Here is a 27,600-nt window from a genome sequence, read left to right as displayed (position 1 = left end):
ATGTTCTCTGAATGGCGTAACTGTCTCTGTTACAGCCTTCTGGATTTTCTTTTGGGGGTTTGCTTTTGGTTTTTTTAACACCAGTAGCGCAGCCATCTTCTCAGGATTCCTTCCCACCAACAAACCTATTTTATTAATATCCTGCCATGCTCTCACTTTTTCCAGTGTTTGATCTCCTACAATTCTGTCTGCTGTTGTCACTGCAGCTGCCTCTTGTCCTTCAGAGGCTGCTGCTGTTCCTGGCTCCTGAGTGCACGTGGGGTCACTGTGTCAGCAGCACCTGAAGCAGAGTCCCAGTACGTGCCTGTCCTCAGTCGCTTTCCTGCCTCCTTTCACCTGCTTTGGAATGATCTCGTTATTTCTAGCAGATGAGGCTGCGCTTAGGTGTCTAAAAATAACTATCCTGTTTCCCTGCCTTTCTCAGTGTCTTTTTTTATCATCTCATTTCCTACACGTTAAATGAGGAAATACACATTATTGAAGAAAACATTTAACTTAAATATCTTAAATTTCAATTAAATTTTTAAATATTTTCACTGATAGTGCATAAACTATATTTTCCACATGCTATTTTCTCATATTTTCATACTGTGTCCACAACTTTCTTTAAAATGTTTTGTGAAATTCTGGATCTTGAATTTTTAATGTCAGTTGATTAAATAATGAGCATTTTTTTGGTACAGATTTTCATAAATGATAAACAAACCAGTTCCTCTTGTAGATATTGGCACATGGAAACCAAGAACTTTCATAATGTTCTGTGGTCAACAACATTCATAGAATAATTACTTCCATTATCATTAGAATATGAGTTCTTTATAGTGAAAGATACTTTATAGTAGTTTCACTCAGGCTTATAAAGAAATTTCTTTGTGTTAAACCCTGGAAAGTTTCTAGTTGAACTTGCAAAACAAACATAGCGCAGAGCCAGTTGAGATACTGGATTGGCAGCTGTGGAACTGTTCTTCTGTCTTTTATCAGAAAAAAAAAATACAGCCCAGCAAGGGATGCTGCAGAAGAGAAACAGTTAATTGTCTCTTTTAGACAGCAGAGGTGCCAGTTAGTAATTTATCTTAGTAATTTATCAACCTGCTTTTTTCCATCAAGCATTGGGTGTGGCTGGTTTTGGTTTTCTTTCTCCTTTTCCGCATCAGCATTGAGCCTTTCCTGACACCCCACTGCCAGAGCTGATAGAGCACTTGGGAGAGGTGGTTAACAGATTCTAATTTAGCCGCTCAAAAAATTTGCCCTTGCACAGGAAGTAACTTGATGGCTCTTCATAGTAGACTAGAGAGTAAAAATGCAGGAAAGAGATTAAAATGGAGAGGGAAAAAAATATTAACTTGTATGAAAATAATTCACAATGTAGAAAAATATATGTAGTTCTTTAGCTAGATAAATTGGTAATACCAGGAAAACTGCTGAATATTGCAGAATATTTTCTTTATACATTTCTGTTTAATTTTTATATCAGAAGACTGGAAGAAAATGTCAAATTGCAGCTAAGTTTGCTGGTGACACAGAAATTGGACTGGTAAATAGGGATTCAGGAGTGTATAGTAAGCAGGATTCTTTTAGAATAATCACTTCAATGTTCTTCAGTGTGAATTTGTGCCTTTGTGATCATTTGGTCAGATTTTGTGTGTGCTCAGAATTAAAAAATATAAAAGTACAGAGAGAAATGTGAGATTGGGATAGATAACTGACATGACAGGAGCCCATGCAGTTCTCTCAGTTTTGGAAAAGAGGAATAAAATGCCATTAATATAACATGTGCCTGGTTTTAGGCAATTCTGGAATTTTTTGTCCACTTTTGTTGTTTTTCTGTCTGAATACATGTCAAATTGGAAAAGGTTGATGGTGAAGTTGCAAGATGAAATGATACATGGTCAGGCAAATCTGCCTTCTGTGAGACTAAAGAAAACTCTGTTCTCTCCTAAAGAAGCTAGTAAATAATTTAAATCCCAGTCTGATGGTGCCTATGCAGGAAGATTTTCTGCCAGTGGGGTTCTTTACATTGCAGATACAAAGGTATGACAGGATGCAATAAACAGAGGATGAAGTCAGGGGAATTTAGAAGGAAAATAAAGTGTAGGTTTTTTTGTGAAGATTATTAAAAATACATTGTGGATTTTGTTACTTAAAATCTTTAAAAGCAATTTGGCTTCTTTTTTCCCCGGAAGATATCTGGGTTTAACCAAGTGTTAGAATGTTGGTATAGGAAACTGATCATTATATTTTTAGGATGAAGAGAATAAGAATAGGTGTTTGCCTGGCTTTCTTGTATACAATGTCAGTTAATTTCCTTTTAGGGGGCTCCTTGCATACTTGCTATATTTGTGCAGACAGGATTACAGTTGTTCTTGTTGGGTATAAAATGTTTATGTTCTTAATTACTTACAAAATGCACTCATTTTTTGAAAGTAAACCAGTGCCTTCACTTTCACTGGCATTCAGATAAAGGATCATTGATTATTATGTTTTATTACAACTATTTAATATTTTTAATACTGTATTAATATAATTTATGCAGTCTGCTTACAGAAAGGTGTTGAAGAAAAAAACAAGAAGATACCACAATAAGTATAGATGCTATAGAAGAAGTAAAACATTTTCTATTTAAAGTCTATAAATAATCAAGTTTCTTCCTATTCTTCAGACTTTTGACCAAGAAAGTGTTGATTGTGATTCACTTTGGGAGGCCACCGTAGGGTTCAGCTTGCAACATGAAGGTGTTGATGAAAGATGTTGTCATAAAATCTACAAGAATGCAATCCTGTGGTTAAAAGAGAAAGTCTTGGCTAATAGACATGCAGCTAATTAAGAGGGACATAAGGCATGTAGTGGACACTTCAGTAAATATAATGTTGATTTTTTTGAATGTTACACATAAAGTAGTTTTTTATACAGGAAAATGTTTTATTGTTGGATTTTATGAATCTATATACTAAAATAGTTTCTTCTTGGATTAAACAATGTAAAGGTGTCATCTGTCTTTTCTTAATGCCTTATGCATCCTAATTTAGTTTCTACTCTGTGGTAATATTAATTACAGGTATAAATGTTATCCTTAATGGAAATGGTGGTACTTTGCCATGTTTTTCTGCTACTTGTTCACTTTTATTGGTGTTTGGGGGATTTTTGTTACCCAGGGGAATTTTATCAAAAATCACCCAGATTACTTATTCCTGCTGCTGTGGTGAATGTTTTGCTGTAGTTACTGGCATTTTGTTAAAACATCTTGTTTCTTGTTGTGACTTGAACTGAAAATGCTATTTCAGTTACATCCCAGGAACTACCTGTTGGGATCAAAGCAGAACCTTCCAGGTTTCTGTAGTTTATGTTTGATGCAGTGTTAGGCACTTCAGACACTTCCAGCTCTAGGTCTTGCTGAGTATGATTCAAACAGAGCTCAAAACACAAGCTTTTATTTCCATACCAGATTAAATGTGGAGTTTAAATGAGGAAAAGCACATTTTTAAATTATCAAATGAAAGTTTAGAGGAGATGAGGGATGTTTATAAATACAAAGATGGTCACACGCAGTGGGAACCTTCCTAGTGCTTTTGTGTGCCCAGGCAATTACTCGAATATTTGGTTACAGGGACCTACACAGTTAGGAACTCAGTTAAAATACATCTTAAAATTATGGCAAATGTGACGACTAAGGAATGCTACATTTTTAAATATGTTCCAGATCAAGAAACATGTTTTATTTGCAACTCCAGCATAGAGATGGAGAGAAAGCTCATTTTATCCTACGTGCGAAGTTTTAAAGTTGTTATGCAAGTTTGCAAAGCAATATTGCAGTTACAGTGATGTAAAAGTCAGTTTCTTCCTGTATTTTTCATCTGATACCATTTTCCATGTCTTGAATTCCTTGCATGTTCTGATCAGAGCTCTGTACAGACTTCGCTAGCACTTCTTCTTCACGGGTCTACTAATCTTAATTATGAATCCATCATACAACACATTTATATTTAACTATTATTTTCTTTTTCACTGTGCAAGGAGTTTCCTTCGATAAGTTTGAAACATTATTTGCCGTTATTAGTGAGAGGGCTTTTATTCAGGAGAGTAGAAACTGGTATTTTCAGTGAAGACACTGCTAGTCATATCATTAGTGGTGTCTTCTGAACATTTGCCAAAATGTTGACATGGAAAAGGAAGTGGGAAAAACAGATAGAGGAGAACTGTTTAGGGGAAAAAAGTTCACATAAGAGTAAAACTTTAATTCTTTTAAACATTCACACATTGGAAAAGCAAAAGGAATTTATAGTTGTACTTAATGCTGATTTAGCATGATATATTCTCATAGATGATCATGTTCTCTTGCATCCAAAGTGCTGTATTGGTTCCACAGTCTTTTTAAGGACTTCTAAACAGAATCATTTGTTACAGAACGTACTTGGAAGTACTTGGTGTCATTTCAGTTATCCTTTCTCATATTTGTTGCCTCTGCTAAAATAATGGAGACGGAGGCTCACCCATAACTAAGTGGATTCTTATTTAAAGCTTGCTCTCAACCTCTGCTTTGTACAAATTTAGTTGTGATTTGAGCAACTGTAGCTCTTCTAAAGTGTGAATGCACCAGAAGAACACACTGTTCACCAACTTAATGCAGTATATGGAATTACCTAATGGTTAAGTAAGTCAAGCATATGAAGCACCTTGGTCTGTATTAACTTTAGAGCAGCTAATAAGTTCTACCACCTGAAAATATTACCATCAAAAAATAGCGTAACCAGCTAAAATACTCAAATTTGGCTTTTTATTTTTTAGTTAATTGGAATTTACTTATAGTGCCACTGTTAGGTTTTGAGAATTTGATGCTTGAATGTTCCACTGTTACTTGAATATCATCAGATTTTTCAGGATTTTTACTGCCAAGTTAAAAAAGCGCTGGCTTTTTAAAGTTGAGGGTTGTTAATGGCTCTTTGCTTTGCTGGTTTCAGCAATGGCTAACTTGTCTGATGACATCCTCACTCACCTCTTATTATTTGCAGTTAAATTGTGGACCTGATACTTTCCTGCTGTCTAAGGGCTTAGGTGGTCAAGTGATGTACAGAAAGTGCTTTTCAGCTTTCTCAAGGCGGCCTCACAAGTGAAAGATTGGTTGGAACATTAGTTTTCCTAAAAAGTAACATTTTTAGATATTTGGCCTCTTGTAAGCTAAAAGAGAGACAGAGTGAAAATATATTTCCAGTGAGGGTGAGATTATCTGTAGAAAAGTGCTGGTTTGAAGTCCAGTCCCTTAAATGCGTAAATAAAAACTGCTCATCCAAATTCTTTTCTCACCTCTGACTCTTGGGCCTTTTGTTTCTGTTTGCTTATAGCACACATACTTTATATCAAATATTTGAAAGACTTTCAGGATGGTGTGTGGTGTTTTAATGTACTATTAGTGACTGTTAGTGGAGAGCAATTAGGATGTCCCCTGTCACAGAGAAATGACTTTGGAGCATCTTGCATCTTTCAGTAACAAGTCATGTAGTTTAAACAAGCCGAATCAGTTTTGATTTTCCCCTTCAGTTCTAGGCCTTCCCTTCAGTTTGTTGTTGTGCTGGTGAAGACACATCTTGCAGATAATTGCATCAGCTGACACATGGAAGAGTGTCTGTGGCCTACAAAAAGGGCTCTGTCACTTGTCAGTTTATGTATAAACACAGACACACACAGAGAATGGGCAAGCACTGAACTTAATCATAATTCTTTCCCTCACAAGTTTTCCATCCCAGTTTGAATTTATTGTGGCTGGGGATATTTTAGCAAACTCCTTCATTATTCAGTTATTAGATTTAAAAGTAACTCCAGATCCTTAGCTCTGTTCTGTTGTTCAGCAGTCCATACAGTAGATGAATGTCCTGGTGCTCAGTGTGATGTGCTGCAGTGTGCAATGGAACTTACTGAGCTTTCTGCCCTCTCTTTATTGCTAGCATCACCAAAGAGAGCATTGTGGACATAGAAGGCGTTGTGAGGAAAGCATATCAGAAAATCGGAAGTTGTACTCAGCAAGACGTTGAGCTTCATGTTCAAAGGGTAAATTTCTGAGCAAATGGAGCACTGGTTAATTGTTTGATAGATTATCTGTTTAGACTGTCTGTCTGTCTACACATACGAACTTTGTCAGTAAGGAATCCCATGCCAGAGAAATAAACTGCTTTAAACTACAAATTTCAGCATATTATATGTAAAAATTAAACACGTCTGGTTTTAAGATATTTGGAGTTTATATTTTCCTATTTTTATCTGCCATTTGAATTATGAAAATAAAGTATCTCACTAGAACAATTTGGCTAGGAAAGCTTGTAATTCTAGTTTTTGATTCTTAACTGCAGCAGATACTGGAATAAAATGTGCTGCTTTTTAAGTGCAAGTCAGAAGTTTCTTCTTTATCAGAGTTACAATCTTCCCCTCAATACAATGGACTGGAATACATAATTCTCACAGAAATAAACTCTCACTGGCTTACATGGAAGCTTTTGAAATCTAAAGTTCCTGGAGCTTGTGCTGTAGGGGTGGAGGAAGTGTAACTTTATAATTTGTTTAAATAGAAAGCATATTTAAACCTTTATGTAATATCCTTTTTTTTGTAAAGGTTTTTGACTAAACTGTATGCTTACAATACAGCTGAAACACCGTCGCCTCAGGAGGAGAGCACAATGGCTATTATGGCAGTGAGATAAATTTTAGCTAACAGCATTGGGGAAAACCTGCAGATTTTGAAGAAACATTTTTTAGTATGTGTGCAGATTATCCTATGCTTGATTTTTCTGAAAGAACATCAAATTCACTGCTGCTCTATGAGCAATACTAGACCGTAAGGCACAGCAAGGTGGTTTTCATTCTCTGATTGTATTTTAGGTATCTCATAAATTTTTGAATCTGAAACAGCTCTTTCAGCTATATTCAGATGATAAGTAAATAATACATTAACAAGGAGAAGAACAGGATGATCTTGCTGGAACCAGAACCTAAAACTCAGTGAGATTTGGTATATTCGGAGCTGGCATTCAAAAGGCTTGTCCCTCAGGCTCGATTGAACTTGCTCAATTTGGTGCTTCCCAGTAGAAAAAAAAATATACTTTAAATCTTTCAAAGGGAAAGCAAGAACTAAGCACTTCAGTATTGTCAGGAGAATGCACCATGTATCTATCTCAAGTACTGGAATAAAATCACAGCCTTAGAGCGAGCAGCCTATGCAAACACTGTTTCAAGTCTCTGCTAGAAATATCCTTTTGTAAATCACACCTCCTTTTGAGCAGAACCCCATGCTATTTCTGTTCTTTCTCAATTTCAGATCTATGTGATCAGCTCAGCTGAACCCCGACTGCCCTTACAGCTGGATGATGCTGTTCGACCAGAAGTGGAAGGAGAGGAGGTGAAAACTTTGCATCCTCAAGTGCTTTTTATTGTCTTTGTAGCTGAACAAAAGCACGAAAGCCAGGCAACTTCCTTAATGCGGTGATTCTGGGGGTTTGTTAGGCTTGCATTTTACTTCCTTTGTGTATCCAGAAGCGTGTTCAACATCTCTATAGCTTTGATGTCTGCTGAACTGCAGTAGAAGGTCAAAACCAGAGACTTTCCAGTCTTGTGTGTGTCTGCTGCATCCTCATAGTTGGGTTCTGCCTCTGACCTGTGGGGGAAGTTACACCTTAAACTTTGCTATGCTGCCAGTTTGCTGTATGTTCTCTCTAGAATGATATAGAAGTTCTGCTGAACACAGAATTAACCTTTGGTTTTTAGCCAGAGGGTGGTTTTTGTTTTGTTGAAGTTTTGGTTTTGTTTATTTTTTGGATGTATGTGTATTCACCATGTGCTTTTGCACAGGATGGAAGAGCTACTGTAAACCAAGATACAAGACTGGACAACAGAATCATTGATCTGAGGGTAAGGAACATGCAGTGTTGCAGGCTTGGCTTCAAGTGTTTATTCTTCATATTTCTAATCCATGGAACAACAAAAGTCAAGGATTTGATGGAATTGTATTGTTGGCCAGAAGAAAAATGAACATGTTTTGTGGTTTTGCGTGGTATTATGAAAGCACAGGATTTTTGAATCCTAAATGTTCGCCTTTGCTGACATTAATTAAAGAGCATATATTGGTAGTTCAAAGGCAAACACTGACGATTTGACATGTGGCCATGTACATCCAGGCTTTTATCTGCAAAAGTCAAAGGTGACTGAATAGGGACAATTTAGAGACGTTTTTTCTCAGATGTAGTTTTTGTTATCCAAAGCCTGTAAAGAGCTTGGTTTTGAAGTATAAGATGGAAGTTCTGAGTTCTAATGGGCAGTTGAGGTGCTCTAATGCATGTCTTGACAGAGAAATTGTACCAGGCCACGATACCAATCTCATTCTCTTTGTTTCTTCCACAGCAGTCATGTATTTTCCTTTTTTTTTTACATGAAACACCTTTCTTTATCCAGGTCATAGAGACCCAGCCTTCTGTGACCTTCACAGACCTCCCAAATATTTACCATTTCTGATCAGCAGCAAAATACTGTCTACTAAATTACTTACAGAACTTTGATTCTTTTTTAATGAAACAGCAGCTAACACTTAAGTGTGTAAGTAACTAACCATTACTGACTTGAGGCATCCTGGCCTTTTCCCAGGCTTTTTAGCCGTTTCAGGCTCTCCACAATAAAGTTTTAGTCAACATTGACTGAAGACTGTGCTTAGCTCTTTTTTTTTCTTTTTCTTGATATCTAGTACTGCCTTCTAGTTCTTGATAATGGCAGTTTGGCAGTAAATCAATCTTTGCACCTGAGAAATGAAACAAAAAAGTCATTTATTGGAAAATTTGGAAAGGTTCTGGCACTGAGATATTTAAAGCATTTCAACATCTGATCTCCATGTTTCAGCAACTAAAACTACTTGTGCCAATTGTTTTACTTGTACCAAAATTAATTGCTTTTCACTTGACCTTATGTACCATACTGAGTAACTTCAGTTTGTGATTACCTTTGAGGATACTCAGTATCTCATCATATTGGTCTCTTCATCTGTCTTAAATTAAGCTGTTAATGAAAAGAATTCTATACTAATGATTGAAAGTGAAAATCATTTGAAGGATCATCATGTAGTGCTAAGGCAGTGTACTGAATTGAAGGGAGAAATCTGGGATGCTTGAAGTGCAAGCTTTATTTGAACATCTGGTGATGAATAAAAATAACCAGCAGCACTCCAGAGAAACCTAAGAAAATCCATTAAATTGAAGAAACACCTGTATAATAAACTGGAAGGAGCCATGAGCCCCAAAGAGATCAGAGAAATTATACAAAGGGAAATAACATTTAAAAATACTGGGTGAAAATGGCTTGGAGGGTATCCTTGGCTGTAATGTAGTTGAGGGTATCTGCAGAGCAAAGCCTAAGAAGGTAAATAGTAATGGAAAAAGAAGGAAGACTCATGCTAGAATAAACACAAGAGATGGAATGGAAAGGGCTGGACTAAAGTTCTTCTGTCCCTGTACACATCCAGTAGTCTGGCATGACCCTACCAATACTCCTGAAATATCTTTGTCAGTACAGCAACAGGGCATTAGTTGTCAGTATTCTGCCTGGAGGGTGCAGCTGGTGACCTAAGTGGATGTTGCTGTAACCTCTTCTAACTGGTGTGTCCCAACCATTGTTGGGACATCATTTCTTCAGCAATGTCTAGCACCTTGTTTTGAGCTCTGAACCTTAACTCTGTGTTAAGGAGCTGTTTTTCTCCTTAGTTCCAACAGCTGCTGCAGTGTGGTGCTAAACAGCTGTGTCATGCTGAACAGGAATTCAGGTTAGCTTTTGATGGAATTGGTGGAAGGATGAAATGCCCGATCTCAGTACTTCATCCTCTGCATACACCTGTGGCTGGGTGTGATCTGGTCACAGCTTGCCTGTGGTCAGGCTTGGGTATCTGTCTTGCCTTCCTCCTCTGCACAGGAAGAGTTTCTGTCTCAGACTGTGTCACATTTCTGTCTGTCTTTTCTGTTGCACCTTTCATTATTTGTTTCAGAACAAAAGCAGATTCTAAATATGTGTTATTTTAATCTGTTTTCTAAAGGGAGTGCTGAATAAGCAGAAAAGGTATTTAGTGAAGAAAGGGGAAATTTCAGTGAGAACATGTGCATGTAAATATACACATATATAGATGTATATATCCTAAGCATTGTATGTAATGGAATCACAAGAGTAGGAATACAAAGAAACTGAGATAGTAGTAATGGATTTTCAGTGATTTGGTTCCGTAGACTGAAGCTACTGGAGTACAAATGGGGCTTCAAAGAGCCTTTAGTGTTTCAAATGCACAGCATAAGGAGGCATGTCCTAAGGAGGATTGGAAAACATGACGTGTTATCTGAAACCATTGTTCCCATAGCTGTTCCTTCTAGGAAAACCAAGTCACAGGCAACAGGGAAGAAATTTTAACGGAATAGTTCTAACAGATGATGTGATGATCTGTTCCTACTAGTGTGGGAGGGAGTCCAGCCACAGATAAAAGTATCATCTAGTTCTGGTTTCCTCAGTGCCCCAGTTTTTTAAGGAAGAAGGAGGTCACTGAACATCAAAAATAGGGACACTGTTATTTTGAGAAAGATTTAACAAACTAAACGCACAGATCTTGGTTAGGCTCAGACTAAAAAAAGTCCTTTGTATGCAACTAGAATTATTTTTGTCCATAAATGCAGTATGTAAAGTAGTTAAGTAATTAGCTAATTTTAAGTAGTTATTAACGAAGGAGTTAATTGGATGGGGCCAAGTCGTGATAAAGTGGAGCTGTGAAACTCAGTTATTACATGAATGAAAAAAGCTGGATTTCTGAAAATAGCATCACTCCACCCAGCTATGATGTATACCAAGGAAGGTTTGATTGTGATGCAATACAAGGAGTGTAATTAATAATAAGGAAATTACATTAGTGGAGATGAAAGATGCAAAGTATGTTGCAAAGATTGCAAGACTTCCACTCTTGTGTACATGTGAAAGTAGACTGAGTATTGCAGTGAATTATTAACAGTCTTGCATTTTGTTTGCTGAGAAAGATCTCTCAGAAGTGTCTGGTAGTTCGGGGTTTTTTAAGGTTAGGTATGGGAAGTACTTAAATGCCAAGATGCCAAGCTACTGCAGTAGTTGTTATTGTGATGTATGGAGAGAAAATGGTGTTTATTTAGGGCTGAGGGGTTTTGAAAATCATTTCCAAAGAATGATTGCTGGGGAAGAATGAACTTGTTCTTGGTGGGTTAACTCATAAAATACAGATCACACACTTGGAGTAGAAAAGTTGGTGTTTTAGAGAAAAGAGAGCTGGTAAGAAGAAAGAAAAGTCCTTGTATAGACTAGATTTTCTTTCACAAAACCACAGGTGACTGTGAGGAAACCACTGTTGACCTAAGTATCTGTTTTTCACGATGGCTTAATTAAAGTCAAACCACTTGATCGTAGAGATGTTTGATTTACCATTAACTTACCAAAACAGTTTAAAAAGGCAAAGTAGAACCCTGATTCTGTTTTTAAATCTCTACTTTTCTGCTGTTCTTGAGTTTCACTGAAGTATTCGGTGGTGTGTAGACTTCCCATGTCTGTAAAAAGACCTGCAGAAACTGTTATTTCATGAAGTTCTGTGGTAGATGAAAAGCAGTGAAGAAAAGACCTGTGAAACACTGATTTTTGTAGTTTGCTTCTTTGAAATACTGGTTCAGGTTTATCAAGTTTTACATTGTTTAAAATAAACAATGAAGAAACGACCAGTGAAAGAAACACTAATTCTTGGGTTTTACTTCTCAGATTGTCTTTGAAAAAGTCTGAAGAAAAAATCAATTCAGATTCACCCAGGTTTACAATGGACCTGACTGATGTCCTTGCTCTGGCTTATTTTTTATGTTCAGCAGGACTTTTATCTTAATGGTATCTGTCCAAATGTGACTTGAATTATATGCCGTTTGCAGTCCTGTTGCTGCAGTTCTGTCTGCTAATGCCCACCTCATTGAGACCAAAGCAAAGCCATTTTAGGGTCAATATTATTCTGTTTATACTGCTCAGGGTAGAGCATTAACATTAAACTGTATTTTTAGTAGTTTATGGATGTCAGACTGTGTTACGTGATAATCCAGCTGTACACTGATCTTAATGCACTTTTTTTCCAAATACTTGATTACTTCAAGCTTGATTTCATTGTGTTGGATTCAATTTCCTCATTGCAAAAACTGTGTTTTTCCTGACTGGTTCCAAGCGGTAATGAACAAGCAAATGTACAATTTATTTTCTTGTGGGAAGTGATTTGGCAGTGAGTACAGACACAGTCCCAGTCATTTAGACAACAAACTCCATGTTCATATATTCTTATACTGTAAGTAATATTGAAATTTGAATAAAAGCTGACTTCAGTCACTTTGGGGTTAAAAAAATGTTATTTAACAGAAATTCTATTTTCTAGCAAAACCTTCATTTGTCCTATATATAGTAGAGGAATTGCAAAATTAGTTACATTATTTAATGTATGTTACTTAAAAGAATATAGATTACATTATTTAGCCAATTATGTATTTAGTGGTTGCTCCTGGTGGAAGATAGGTAGCTACAGCAGGCAAACAGGAAAGCAAAAATGAGGGGAGAGCAGAACAAATCCTCTAGCTAATGTGTGAGTAAAGAGAACGTTCATAACTCCTCATATCTCTGCGTCGGTCTCACCTCTCTGAGATACAATCACGGTGGTTTGAACTGCCCTCAATTCCACTGAGACACATTTGGTAGCACACGTGCCTGTTGTTCTGACACTGCATCTTGTGCCAAATGAAAAATTATAATTGTTTTTATAATCTTACAGTGCTCAGTTTTATCATTAATATCTTCCTTTGTGGCATCTGAATAATAAACACGCAGGTGAAATTAGAGTTAGGTTATGACTGAAACTTGTACTTCAGCATTGTTCTCCAAACTTTTCTTCTGTTGTCTGTAACAAAGGTGATTATTGAAAATAATGAGTTTTTCTGTAAAATTAATTTTGCGGACTGAGTTAAAACATTAACATTGTTAATGGCAACAGCATTTAAGTCTCATAAGTTTGTTTCTGTTTCTCCTTAACTCTTGAAGGAATATTAACTATCTTTGCCATAGTCTCAGGTAAGATAGTTTGTCAATATGTATGTGGAAGGGTTCATATTGGAGTAAACACTACACAAAAAGAATGCCATGTCAAAATCTTTTTTTAAGACAAAGGTAAAACTCAATTAATTTTGGCAGCTGTCTCTAGTTTGCTGTATTTTACCTAAGTGTGGAAGCTCAATTTGTGACTGTGTTACTTACCGTTGTACCAAACATGCTGCTATATATACCAGCATCTCAGTTACTGAATTATTTTCTTCAAATTAATTTGTTCTCTTTGTGTTCTGAACATCACACCAGTGCAAAGAATGTTACTATATCTGAAAAGTTTTTTCTCCATTTTTAAAATACTTGGAAACTGTAGTGGCACGTAAAACTTTTGAGGCCATTGATACAACTCCATTGCACATTGTCAGATGCAGTTCTTTAGGAGCTTATCTCAGATGTCTTGGTGGTCTGTTTAATTCTTACAAGGGGGCTGCAGTATCACAGATTCCAACAGTTATCCATGTTGGCAGTCTCTGAATGAATGGACACTGAAACTCAGCCACCTTTGGTGAAAGAAGAGTGGTCTTGTCAGATCTAATTTGAGGTATGGAGAATTGCAGCTTGTTCTTGGGCTGTAGTTAAATAAAAGCTTCAGTCTCCAGTTCTGTGAATTTGGCTGGTTTCATAAATGCTGTTTCTAAGTGGCTTAGGAAGACAGAGTCCTTGCCCTGCATCTTCACAAAGGACAGGAGGAGTTGCTGCCTGATGATCCTTTGTTACTGGAGAGCTGTGTTAGGTGTTGACTGGCTGTGTTTCTTGCGCAGTTTTAGGTCAGACCATGTAATTGCTTTCAGACCGGGTTTAGCAACCAGTTTTCTTTTTCCCGGGACTGTTTGACTTAGGACTGTGTTCTCACCTGCTCTGGCATGAAACTACTGTTGGTTCACACCAAATGTAGAAGAGGCACTGTTTCTATCCTGCTTTATGTAAATGTTACGCATCTTCTCTCAGCAATTTTAGATGTGTCTAGTTCATCAAAAACTTTATTGGGAAACTCAAATGTGACTGTTAAAGTTGTCAACTCTATCACCTTTCAAGTAGGAGATGGTTAAGAAAAAAAATCCCTTTGAATCATCCTGGTACTTGGATGTAACACTACCAAATTTTGCCTGTAACTCAGGCAGTCTTGCCATAGGTCTGATTCTGGGAGGCCAATGTGGAAAAAGTGAAAAGGTGAAAAACTTTTAGGGTACTTTTGTAACTGTTGCTCAAAACCTCATTTCCTTCATTTTGAACATTTGGAGTAGCGGCTGTGGTCTATCAGACATGTGGTTTATCAGACAGTGAGAACTGCTATTATTTACTAGTCTCAACCACTTACATGCCTGAAATATTTCATTGGTCAGCTAAAATGGCAAATAACTCCAAACAGCTACAGATCTGCAGTATTATTGCAGTTTTCTCTTTGGGTTTGTTGGTGAAGGGCTATCTTTATCTTGCAGAGATGATGGATGTGGCTTTATTTCAGCGTTTCTACTGACAGTCTGTCTAAATTTGGCTGCTTATATAATTTGTTTTGGTTGGGGGTTTTTTGTTTTGTGGTTTGGTAGGAGTCATGTGAAAAAGCCCACAAAGCCTTTCTTACCCTAACTGAAAAGCTGGGTGAAAGAGAAGTAAACAGTGCTGTGACGCAGGTTGTCGTAAAGAGCTGTTCTCTTGGTCGTTTGCAGGAACTCGTTGGTCTTTCTGTACCCTTTTAGGTTACTCACTGTCACGTTTGAGATGCTGAAAAGCACAAAATCAGATATGGGTTCAGAGCTGATGCCTTGCAGTCTTTGCAGCAGTCACTAAGGTGGCTGTTTATTCTTCATGCCAGAAGTGTTCAGGAACGTTTAGTGTAGCAGCTCAATTGTGTCACATGCATAAACAAAATGATCAATTCAGCTAAATCTGCTTCTGTTTTCAGCTAAATGTACTTTTAAAGTAACGTGAAAAAAAGAACTGCAGTTCATACCAACAGGTGTTATGTGGGCTGCTTAAATGTTGGGAGTTCAAACCTTGGGGTTTGGATGTTTTTGTGGCAGTGTTGTACGTGGTTAACGTGTGGCTGTGTTTTTACATGAAAAATGTTGCATTTGGTAGCCTTTAACAGACAGACATTTCTACCTTACGTAAGTTATTAATGGCTTTGCTTTTATCATGCACTGTGTATTCTGCAGCTGTTCTAGTTTAGTGTGCTGAAAGCTTTTTAATAGATTTAGTGCTTTTATTCAATTTCTTACTATAAAACCTTTATTTGCAGAAGCACATCTCATAAATCAGTTATTTTTTTAAAATGTAGAATTGACCATAGTGCCTCGTTTGTAACTGAATATGCTATAAATTGAAATTAATAATTTCTTTGGTTTCCTTTGCTGTTTCCTTCTGTGTAATAAACAATTAGTGATTTGGACTTTTTGCTGTTTAGGCAGATACAATAATCAGGTATTCTTGAGGGAAGAGATTCATCCTTCCAGCTGTTCAAAAGAAGTAATAGAGTCAGGAAAAACTAACTTAGGATTCATTATTTTATCTTCTTCTTATAGACCTCCACTAGTCAGGCAGTCTTCTGCCTTCAGTCTGGTATTTGTCAGCTTTTCCGAGAAACTCTTATTCGCAAGGGATTTGTGGAAATTCAGACTCCCAAAATCATTTCAGGTATTGTATATGTGATCCGGCTGTTAGAGGTGTGCTTCTTTTCCAGTTGCTCAGTGTACCTATCTGACAAAAATGTAGTAAGTTTTTATTTAAAAAACATAAAGTTTTCTTTCTATCTTAGATACAACGTAGCAAACTTCTAGCAGGTGTTGAGTTGTTCTTTACTCTTCTCCTGACTTGGGCTGTTAAAAGAATGGCAAGAAAAATACTATATATACCTCGTTTATGTAATTGGCAATTAATTGTTTAATCCTGATCACATGCATTATTCTTCCAGTCAGTGTTCTCAGTGTTGAGCACTGCCTTTTCCATTCTCAGTATAAAAAAATACCACTCTAATTTAGATTAAAAGCGGATTCCATCATAAAGATGTAGCAAAAAACATGGTATAAAATATGATGCCATTATATGGCACAATTTGTCACTTCTTTAGCAATGAGAATGTGGCAAAATACAAGGTGGTAGACCTTTTTCTTTTTGACAGTGTGGAATAACAGCTTCAGCCTTAAAGTCTGGAAATGTAGATTTTGCTTCTAGTTCTTTTGGTTTGCTGTATTGTTTTCAAAAGTCCAATGCCTTGATTTACTGACGGGGGTTTTTCTTCTATCTTATTGGTGCTCTTTGAGGTTTTATTGATGCCACTAAGATACATGGCATGGAAAATTAGAGCAGAACATTTGTGTTATTGTGTTATTGTTTGTACATTTATAAAGTGCACACATTTTGCTTACTGAATTTAATGCTTCTGTATTTATATTTTGGAAGGCAGTTCTTGATTGAGATAAAAAATGAGCTTTTTTACAAAATGCATGTAAGCAACTATTCTTTCAACATGAAAATTGTCATTGAACTAGAAGATTGGATGACTTTTTCCTATGGAGACAGTTATATAGTATGAAGTACTAAAAGGCTCCCAAGTAGTTTATTTATGTAGGACCTTTGAGGAAGTGTGCAGTTTGCCTTTGAAAGCAAGCAAGCTTTCAATCATCAAAGGTTGGATGAGACCATATTTTGTAAAATCAGCTAAGTTAAGTCAATGCAATCCTTATTAAACTTACAATTTAAACATCATAACTGTTTTAAGATTGGAGGGTTTAAAAGTTACCTGTGTTAGGCCACTGCACCTGTCATGTCACACGCTGGGAACTGGCAAGGTAAAGTGGTGCAGTTTTGGTAGGTGCTTTGCAGTAAGGAATACAAATGCATGTGATCCTTGTTCCTGTAGCTTTCTGTGAAAATTGCCTCAAACTGAGAAGAAGCTTTATGGCTTTGGCTCATGCCCTCTTGTAAGGCTGGTATTGGCTGTGAGAGATATTTATGCCTTCAGTTAGAGAGGATGGTCCTGGCGAAACAGGATATGCACTTTGATCTTAAGCTCTGCAGTGAACCCCTGGCAGCCTGAGCAGCTGGCAGAGACTGGTTTCCACAAAAATATGGGGGTGCTGGTAGATGTGTTGATACAGACATGTATTCTCTGCTGTTCTCACTCTAAGGTGAAGGTCAGCTGGAACAGTAACGTTTTAAACTACCCCAACTAAATTTGCAGATTTGCAAGGTGTGACAGTCCTGAGCTGCAAAATTTACGTTGGCATGAGTAGATGGATGCAAATATATCCTTTTCCTCTTATATGCTTTGAAGAAAAATCTCTTTCTGATCTTTAAATGTAAGACCAATCATCTATCATTCTACCTCTGTTTTATTTTTTACACGTTTATTTTAATAATTGTTTAATTTTATTTCAATAATTCCTTATTAAAGCACTTGCTTTCCAGCTGCCAGTGAAGGAGGAGCCAATGTGTTTACTGTATCTTACTTCAAAACCAGTGCCTACCTGGCTCAGTCCCCACAGCTGTACAAGCAGATGTGTATATGTGCTGACTTTGAAAAGGTTTTCTGCGTTGGGCCAGGTAAGAAAAGTTTTGCTTTATGCGATGTGTGAAGTGTGCCCTGGTGGCTTTTAGCAGCTGTGGTACAAGTAAGATAACACACACACACACTAAAGCTCTGAATGGTTTCACTTGGTGTAGTTTTACTTGCCAAACACGAATTTCAGCTGAGCCAACTGATGACAGTAAAGTTGACAGAGAAGTTGCTGTACATGTACCAAACAACATTACTTAGAACAAGCTTACTTTTAACTGGGCTGTTAGTTAATAATAAAAAAAATGAATGATTTCTAGTCCCATGCTCTTTCTCAGAAGCTGATAGGACATAGCCTCTTTAGGTGGCAATACAACAGGTTTTCTTCGAAGACCTCAAATGGTTTAAAGATACATAGCCTCTAAATGCTGGAAAACAAGTAAATAACAGTGTATAAAACAAAAAAAAAAATTCCAAGTAATTCAGAAGATCTTAAATTTCATGGTAATCACTAACAGATGAGTCATGGTTTATGGGAAGACGTGTTTATATTAGACTCATGTACCCATCCCAGAAGACACACATGTGTAGAAGTCCATTTCCTGTGAAAAAGGTGGTTTTCAAATCTGAAAGTTCTTGTGTGCTTGCAGACTTGTCTGTTTTTTCCACTTGTGTCTGTGGGTCTAACTGGAAATCCTCTCTATGGGTTGTGTCTGTCTTGTATCCTTTGAGTACTACAGCTGCAGTAATGCTGTCACTGTTATAAATGATGCTCTGAGGCTGCTGGTTTCATTTGTGTCTTTCAGTGAGAATTTTCACGTCTAAAGTCATCATGTCTATCTAATCCAAATGCTAATGATTGCTATTTTTGCAACTGGAATGATAATTTCAGGTCAGTTAGGATTTCTGTTGTTTACTTTTACAGTATTTAGAGCTGAGGACTCCAATACACACAGACACCTGACTGAGTTTGTTGGTCTGGATATTGAAATGGCTTTTAATTATCACTATCATGAAGTGGTAGATGAGATTGCAGATACCTTGGTGCAGATATTCAAGGGGCTTCAGGAAAGGTAATAAGAGCACTTCCTTCTTTTAATGAGCAACTTTCTTTATTTGACATCTCTTGCACTGTGGTATGAAGTAGGCAAGCCTTTTATCCTCAGTTTGTCAGATGATCATTGGCGATCTGATTTACAGCACAACTTCAAAACATATTTTTGCTTTGCTCTCAACTATTTCTTTGTGCCTGACTTTGAAAGTTCACTCAAGCCATAGGCCAGTAAACTACTTTTAGCATCTCCTGGAGTATGCTGGCTTGCACTAAGAAGCTTGCTGTCTGCTGTTGAAAGGACTTCCTAAGAGTAGTGATGCGTCAGTAATTTAGAATGTCCTTCTTTTTGTGCCACTACTGGTGGATTTTTCTATTTCAAAAATTATTTTAATATTTACTATATAAGAAAGTTTTCCTGAATAAAAATTACTGTACCAGCCTGCATTTGTTCCATGATAACACCAAGGATTATTTTCCATTATTCACAGTCTAACTCATTAAAAAGCCAGGCTAGAAGTTTAGAAAGTGGTTTCCATTTGCTTACAAATTAGACTCTTTTGCCAGCAGAAATGCAAATCTTTATCTGTCCAGAGGGAAATTTCTTGTATATATTTGATTATTACTCAGATCAGAAAAGAACCCAGGTAAATACTACAAATCAAAGGTATGATTTCTCAGTGCCTTTACTGTGAAAATTTGACCTAGTCGATTATTTCTTACAAAAGGAATTAAACTGAATAGTGAAATATCAGCATCCTTGAAGTAGATGCATTAACTTTGTTGAAACAATTCATTACAGAATTTCTCCAGAAGTGGCTTTAATACAGTTTTTATATTGCAAGAGGGACCTCTTGTGGCAAAATCACAAAATCATTATTAGGTGCAAGTTCTTGACTATTTTGTATTTGGCTTCTGTTCTTGTTTCTTCATCTATAGATTCCAGACTGAAATTCAGACAGTGAGCAAACAGTTCCCATGTGAGCCATTTAAGTTTTTGGAGCCAACTCTGAGGCTGGAATACCGTGAAGGTGTGGCCATGCTGCGAGAGGCTGGTGTGGAGATGGGTGATGAAGAGGATCTGAGGTACTTGGCAGTACCTTGACTGTGTCAGAGTCTTGGGAAAGTGGTAGTGAAGTGTCATTTTGTACTGTGCACCTGACAGCCCTCAACAAGGAATCACAGCTGTTAGAGGAATAAACAGCGCTTCTGTCCAGATCTCTTGACAAGTAAATGAGTGGATGTGAAAATAGTCCTTTCTTTTAATGTAGGCTATGGGTACAAACTCTGAAATCTGAAAGAAAATAACCGACAACATAAAGTGACAGCAACTTGAACCTTCTAAGGAAAAGAAGTGTTTGTTTGTCCAGCAATTGCAGTCCTTCACGTGAATTGTCACATGTCTTTGAATAGGATTAAACAAAAAAATTCTGCTGCCTTAAGGTCTTTCTTTTAGGTAACACCTTTCCATTTCTTCCTTCCACCTCTCAGGAAAATGATTAAACAATCTTGATAAATTCCCATTAATTTACTGAGAGATGGTTTAATTAGCAGTTTATATATAAACTTTACTAAAGACATTTAATGAATTAAAACATTTCTGTTCTACCCCATAATATATCCAGCATCATTAGGGTAGTGTGTGATTTTAAATTAAATGATCTGTGCATCAAATAAAGTTTCAATCATAAGAGTTTGATGGAGGAAAATTGTTTGCTCAACAACTGTTCATGGTGTTTCTCACTGTGTCATACACAAGATGTATGGCAATAGGAAATAGAGTACACAGTTCTTCCGTAATCACAGTATGGTGACTAGGAAGAAGTTATATTAAGAGCAAGAATATTTTTAGGTACCAGTTACTTTAAGGGATTTCTAGGACCTTAGGTACCAGTTAATTTAAGGGATTTCTAGGACCAATACAAAATATTTAGAAACAAATAAATAGACTTTATTTCTGCAATTTCTGTGTGCACAACCCAGAAAAGTCAGAAACAAGTACTAGATTTTTAAGGGTCAGGGTGCAGCAGCTCTGTAGCTTGTAGTCTTTTGGGCTTTATGAAGTATATAAGCAGTACAAGTTTAAATTACTTCATTTTAATGTTGATAATCTTTTTCAGCACACCTAATGAAAAACTCCTGGGACGCCTGGTAAAGGAAAAGGTAACAATTATTTTAGAATAAATAAATTTGTCACTGAATCTGAAACCTAATGTTGTAGAGTTATGGGATTGATGTAAATACCTACATGTAGACAGTATCTCAGAACACGCAGAAGTTGTGAAGAGTTGGTGATTACCGTTTTTTAATTGTCTGACTGCATTCCCATTTTGGTGCTGTGTATTTCATCTACTGTCAGTTTTGTCTTTGTCATTAATAAGCTGTTTCAAACCATTTTCAATCTTTTATATTTATTTCTATCATATGTTATACTGAGGACACCAAACAGGGTAGTGTGTTCCAAAGCCAGTTCTTAGGAGAATTAAAAAAAATAAAAAGGCAAACCAAATTCTAACAAAATCTATGAGAAGATGAGACCTTTGGGAGGAAAAAAGAAAGTACCTGTTAGAGCAACACATTTTACTGCTCAACATTTGTAAGTTTACACTAGAAGTAGTATTGAAAAACTGAGAAAGAATGCACCACTTTTATTGATAACTTAGACAATATTGTGGGAAGTTATTGGGGAATTCTTAAAAATTTTATTTCAAAGATTCACTGGTTCTGTCTTTCTCTTGTAATTTGTTCTTTGTGTAGTTTTCTCTTGTACTAATTGTTCTAAATTACCTTCTTTCAGTATGACACAGACTTCTATATTCTTGACAAATATCCTCTTGCTGTGAGGCCTTTTTATACAATGCCAGATCCAGCCAACCCTGTAAGTAAAATGCCTTCTTGTTGTCAATGGGGTTTTTTTCCTTTTTTTTTCCTTTTTTTTTTTTTTATTATTCCCTGTAGGGATAACTTGACAATGCAGATAAAGTATATTTATATGACCATAGAATTATTGAATGGTTTAGGTTGGAAGGGACCTTAAAGATCATCTAGTTCCAGCCCCCCTATGATCTGCTGTTACAATTAAAATTCTGATAACAAGATCAGGTCAGGGTTACATGATTTGTCAGATGTTTTCAGTTACTCTTTACTGGTGAAAACATACCAGAAAGAAATGAGCAAAAGCTGCGAGAGCTTTATGAAGAGATCTCCATGGTCAAACACTGCTGTCATCACTGAAAAGTGGCAAAAACATTCTTCCAGGGCAGCAGACACTTTAAGCAGACACTTTAGCAGAAAATAGTCATTTTTAGAGCTTTGGATATCGTAAGTGAAGTTATTGAGAGGTGAATATTTGCAACGTATGCAGTAACTGTAGGTAGGAATTAAACTCCTTTTTGTGTTTCCAGAAAACCTCTAACTCGTATGATATGTTCATGAGAGGGGAGGAGATCTTGTCTGGAGCTCAGAGAATTCATGACCCCCAGCTGCTGACAGAAAGAGCAAAGCATCATGGCATTGGTAACAAGACAGTTTAAAAGAACATAAGTCATGGTTGGATTTGTGTCCTTTAGAGGAAGAATTTGGGGCAGAATTTGTTATATGAGTGGTAAAATCACAGTACTGTCTCATTCTTAATCCATCTAATTCTGTTTAACCATATAGAGTGGGGTATTAAGAAGCTAGTGAGTCTCCCAGCAACACCTTGCTGAATAGTTATTAACAATATTATATAACAGAACTGTTACAGTCATAATTTCTAGATAGCCCTGGACAATTTATATGTTCAGTGAGTAAAACCTCACTGTTAGTTTGTAAATTTTTTGTTATGTTTGTAGTCCTGCAGTCACTTGTCTGTTTGGCTTGGGATTTATTAAGCAGGTGAGAAACCAGTATTTTTCCTTTCTAGATTTGGAGAAAATAAAGGCTTATATTGACTCCTTTCGGTTTGGTGCACCTCCTCACGCAGGTGGTGGAATAGGTAAGTGTCTGGTTTTTATTTAGCCTAACTTATACTGCTCAGTCTCAAGGAGAGCTCAGTATAAAATTCAGAATAGTGACCTTGTTAGGTAAATTAGTGGGGCTGTTTATCCTGGAGAATTTAAGGAGAGAAGCTCAAATGTAAGGATCATCATAAAATAAATAGGCAAAATATTAATGGCACAGTCTGGCAAGTTTAAAAAGGAGGTGATCACAAGCAAGGGTGCCACCTCACTAGCCAGGCACATCACTTTCAAATCTGACCAATGAGGAAAATTTAAGGAAGCAAGAAAAGTGTATTATGTATGGATTTATCAAAGTCACCATCATACCAGCAGCCACTGGTCTCTGTGTATTTGACAAAGCTGTTTTGTAGTGAGGAGAAATAAGTGATTGCTTCTTCTCTTTGGGAGCATGCAACATTTGCAGGTAATCCAATATAATTTAGGCCAGTTAGAAGTGACACCAAGGAAGCTGAAGCTACATCTTTTCTTCAGAGTAGATGGTCCTCGTGGCAAGGTACCAGCCAAACAGGAGATATCACAAGAATTAACCCTGGGTTCAAGCTGTTCCTGGTGGAAACCTTAACGTAGGAGGTGTATGGAAGAACAAGTGTGCATCTGGTTCCACCCCATCATGGCTGGGGTGCTTATAGCCCCATGGATTAGGAAGTTCCATAATGGGAACAGCTCACGCTGTGCTCACACTGCTGTGTGAGGCTAGCTTCAGCTGGGAAGCACCTGCAGCTCCTTAAGGGTTTTGAACAAAGACTGACTGTGTTGCTGGGCTGTTTTCCTCTGTTGTAGGGCTGGAGAGAGTAACCATGCTGTACCTGGGGCTACACAACGTCCGTCAGACCTCCATGTTCCCGAGGGATCCCAAACGCCTGACGCCCTGACAGAAGCTGCTCTGAGAGTTGGGAATGCTCTGCCAGGCAAATAGGATCTGGCTGCAGGCATAGCCCCTGCTGCTGATGAACGTGTATTGATTGATTTGAGCATTATGATATGCAATTAAAAACAAAATTCTCCTTTATTAAGTGCCACAGTAATTTTTTTTATCCTTAGTTGTTTATTTAAAGTAAACTATTTTAATGGATCAAGACTCTTTGTATTGGCAACTGCACATTTTTAATGAAAATGGAATACTTTGAATTAGCATTTTAGTGTCACATTAAATCGTATCATTTTTCTAAACATTTTAATAAATTATGCAATAACCATTTTGCATTTTTAACTTACATCAGCAAGATTGAATATTCTGAAGTACTGGCTCCAAGATAAAGTGACTGGATGCTTGCAGTTTAAAAATCTGGAGAGACCAGGCAGTTGATCATTTACGTGAGTGTCAGGTAGGGAAGCAGGTGAGAACATTCTTAACAAGAAGTCTTCATAAGAAGTTGTTAAAACAGGTTGAAATAAAGCTCACAAAGTAAATTAGATACAAATCTGTCTGGTTTTTTGCTTTGTTTCCTCACAAGATAATAATGAATCAATAAGGCTTTTTTGGTTTGTTTTTTTTTACAGATGTAATAACTGTCTAAAGTTTAAATTTATTTTCTTTCTATCTCCTCCCCCCTTTTTTTTTTTTTTTTTTGAAAGCTGTATAAAATCCATAGGCATGGTCTTTATTTTATGTTACTATTTGAGAATGGTTGCAAGTTTGCACATGCTCATGGAATACATAAGGGAAATACAATATTCTCAGAAAATAAATGGATAGTGAGTTTGAGAGCAGGTCATGTGTTTTCCTGCCTGACCCACCCTCTGGGCTAACAAACAAAACAAGGATTTCATGCACCAAGGAAACAAAACCCAAATTATGTAAGCCACCCTATTTCAGAGGTTTTTTTAATCTATAAATGCTGTGAACAGCCCATATTTGTGCACGTAGAGAAACTGAATGTTTCTGTAAGGCAGAGTACTTCTGAAATTCTTTGTAGACATACTTTTTCTTAGATTATTCACTTACTTGAACTCCTCAATTTGCAGCAGTGCACAAAGCTACTTCTCATCGTCCTCTTCCTCTCAACCCAGAGGATGTTCCTTACATTTGCAGAGGCACCAGTGTATCTGAAACTTCCTTTTGTGGACTGCATCTGAGAGTTGGTTTTCAAATTTAAAACATTTTGTAAGTGTTGCTGCCAAAGACCAAAGGATTAAATTCCTGACTTGGGTACTGCAATAGTTACTCTAATACTCATACATATTTGTAATTCCTGACTTAATTTTTGTTTAACATTTTACATGATCAAGCTTTCAGTAGGAGGTACGGTTTGGATGATTCTGTGTTATTGTTGCTACCTTGATTTTTAAATGTCAGAGAAGTCACATATTGGTTCTGCTACAGAAAGGTCAGTGAGGCTGTGTATAAATTGTATAGAGTTTCACAAAAGGGCAAATCATCTTTGCAGCTGCCATTGAACAAGACTTAATTTTAATGTCTTATGACAAGAGTTCTCCATTAGAAAACAATCATACTAAAGGTCAGGTAAAGTACTGGAAATGTAGAAGTTAAACTTTGTTTAGAAGTCACACAATTCAAGGAATAACACTTTGGAGCTTTGTTTATGAGTCTGTTGTAATTAATTTACTGTGGAATCCTCCCCAAATTATTAACTTGAAAATCTTACATTGTACCCAGTTGTACTTTGCAAAGCTAAGTGGATTATAAACACAGCTCATTGTCACAGACTTAGTACTGATGGATCCAAGTTTCAAAACTGTTGTTTATTTAGCTAAGCCAACTGGAATGAATTTTATTTAATTACTTTTGTTCATACAGAACTGGTAATATATTCCACTTCGGATGTGCATTCTTCTAACCAGGAGCAAAATTACTGACTTAAATTTCCTGTCCACAAAAAAATATCCTGGGTGCTGTTTTTTGCTCTTGATTTGGCAGCAAGTTTTGTGCATACATGCCTGTAACAACTGTGCTTACACCAATTCTGTTAGGAGCTATTTAAACTTAGGCTGTAGCTTGATTTATTCACAGTAACTGCACAAGAACAAGAATTCGGATGGAGGCCCCGATTCTTTTGTATGCTGAATCCTTTCATGCAGCCTTTCTTAGCTAACAGAAAATAATTATGATCATAAATCAAAATGCAAAATGCATTTGTCCTGAATGTCATCTTAACAGGATACTTTAGCGGGAGCTGCACAGTGTTAGAACGTAGTTTGAAACCCTGCAAATAATAATTCCAGACCTTTATGGTGTTTTGATAGGTAGCAACTCTGGTGTAATAGTTCTGGAAAAGTAAAACCTGTACTGTTCTTTATTTCCAGTAACTTGCAGGAAGTTTAGCAGCTTACAACGAGTTCATTGCTGCTGCCTCTCCACCAGGTAAAATGTTTTTGGTTTTGTTTTCTTTCATAATATACAGATGGTAAATACAGTAGTGCAATTTTCTAAACTGGTTTTAAGGAACGTTAAAGCATATTGGTTAGGAGTGGCCAGGGAGTCTGCTCAAAACAAAGCTTCAGTTTGCTTCTGAAGTTGAACTGCACCATTTTCCTGTGAAAACCCATCTGTGTTTGCTGAGCTGTCTGAATCTGCCCAGTGGGAAAGAGGACTCGGGCTGTTCCTTTGGCAGCCGAGTGCATGCCTGGCTCCCCATGGCTGCCCACACCTGCTGGGTAACCCTGGGCAGCACCACACAGATGTTTGCTCCCTGCCCAGTGGGCCAGGGGAGAAGGAAAGGAAAAGCAGGAAAGCTTTGTGCTCTCACCCAGTGCCTGTCAATTCCAGGCATATTGGACACCACTCCATGCAAAATAAAGGGATGGAGGAGAATGCCTTGACAATATCTGTTGTGGAACACCATATGGCTGCCTTGGACTGGTTCATACTGGGGTTCCAGAAACTTCGCTAAATAGATTTTATTTACTGTTTCTTCTTTGGGTAATAGTAGATTTTTTTTTTTTTTTGAGAGAGAGAAATTACCTAGGATGGATTATTTCTTTTAAAACAAGCCTCACAACCAACTTGTGCACATTTTTGCTAGTACGGTCTCAGAAAATATGCAATTTCCTCACCAGAAGCGTTTTAAAAATTACCAAGTTAGTTCTACAAGTCTCTTATTTTCTTTACCATTTTGCAGTTAAGTCTCTGTTCACGGTATGGCAAGCACACCATAACATGAACTAACACTTCTTCAGGAGGCTGCTGGTACTGGTACTTCTGAAAGGGTTTCAAAACTGAAAAAGAGCCCTTAGCTGCTTTAATTACAGCAAAATTCCCAGTTTAGGCAGAGATGAATGACTTTGCAGGTGGCAGAGCAATTCTAAGCAATTTTTCATAGATGTTGAAGTGGTTCCTGCTGGCAGGTGCTGTGTGCCAGCAGCTGCCATTCGGGAATGGCTGTCAGCCATGGCACCGCTTGGCAAATGTTGTCTTCAACCATCCTACAGCGGTGCCAGTGAGGAGCCAAGTGTCCAGACTGTGGCCTAATCCTCACCTAGCTTAATTTACACCCTTACCACCTGGGCCAGTTCTTCAGAAGCCAGAGATGCTGCATGGCGTGGGTCTCCTCAGCGAGCAGCTGCTTAAGTGCCTCCTGCACACAGTGTGGGGATTGCGTCCCTCGGGAATTCCTCAGCAGTGCCCTGGCCACACCAGAGTAGTTTTAACTCCAGCTACCATAGCTGATTTCTTCCTGGGGAAAGCAGTGCCTTGTGGAATCTTCACTGCAGCTACTGTGCTGAAGATGCCCACAGCTGACACCTCCACGCCTATTGTGTTGGTGTCGCCAATATAAGAAGGGCATGTAAGTGTTGGAGCAAGTCTAGAGGAGGGCCATGAAGTTAATGAAAGGAGTAGTGCACCTCACCTGCAAAGACCGGCTGAGAAAGTTGGGGCTGTTCAGCCTGGAGAAGAAAAGGTTGTGTGAGCAACCTATGCAACTCATAGCAACCTTTCAGTATCTGAAGGGGCT

General features: G+C 37.4%; 1 protein-coding gene across 1 annotated transcript in view; it reads left to right on the top strand.

The window, feature by feature from the left end:
- The window catches only part of DARS1 (aspartyl-tRNA synthetase 1), a 37,817-nt gene extending 13,709 nt beyond the window's left edge, over positions 1 to 24,108 (top strand). The window contains exons 5-16 of the mRNA XM_048309108.1: positions 5,937 to 6,039; positions 7,301 to 7,381; positions 7,831 to 7,890; positions 15,663 to 15,774; positions 17,548 to 17,682; positions 18,561 to 18,708; positions 19,626 to 19,772; positions 20,807 to 20,849; positions 21,484 to 21,564; positions 22,091 to 22,202; positions 22,591 to 22,662; positions 23,468 to 24,108. Coding sequence (XP_048165065.1) covers positions 5,937 to 6,039; positions 7,301 to 7,381; positions 7,831 to 7,890; positions 15,663 to 15,774; positions 17,548 to 17,682; positions 18,561 to 18,708; positions 19,626 to 19,772; positions 20,807 to 20,849; positions 21,484 to 21,564; positions 22,091 to 22,202; positions 22,591 to 22,662; positions 23,468 to 23,559 — 1,186 coding nt within the window. The 3' untranslated portion in view covers positions 23,560 to 24,108. The remainder of the gene's footprint in view (positions 1 to 5,936; positions 6,040 to 7,300; positions 7,382 to 7,830; positions 7,891 to 15,662; positions 15,775 to 17,547; positions 17,683 to 18,560; positions 18,709 to 19,625; positions 19,773 to 20,806; positions 20,850 to 21,483; positions 21,565 to 22,090; positions 22,203 to 22,590; positions 22,663 to 23,467) is intronic.
- Positions 24,109 to 27,600: the final 3,492 nt, after the last annotated feature.

Source organism: Corvus hawaiiensis, chromosome 7 (genome assembly GCF_020740725.1).
Source record: "Corvus hawaiiensis isolate bCorHaw1 chromosome 7, bCorHaw1.pri.cur, whole genome shotgun sequence".
Lineage (NCBI taxonomy): Eukaryota > Metazoa > Chordata > Aves > Passeriformes > Corvidae > Corvus > Corvus hawaiiensis.
Note: the sequence above shows the minus strand (reverse complement) of the source record. Positions and strands in the feature narration are given on the sequence as shown.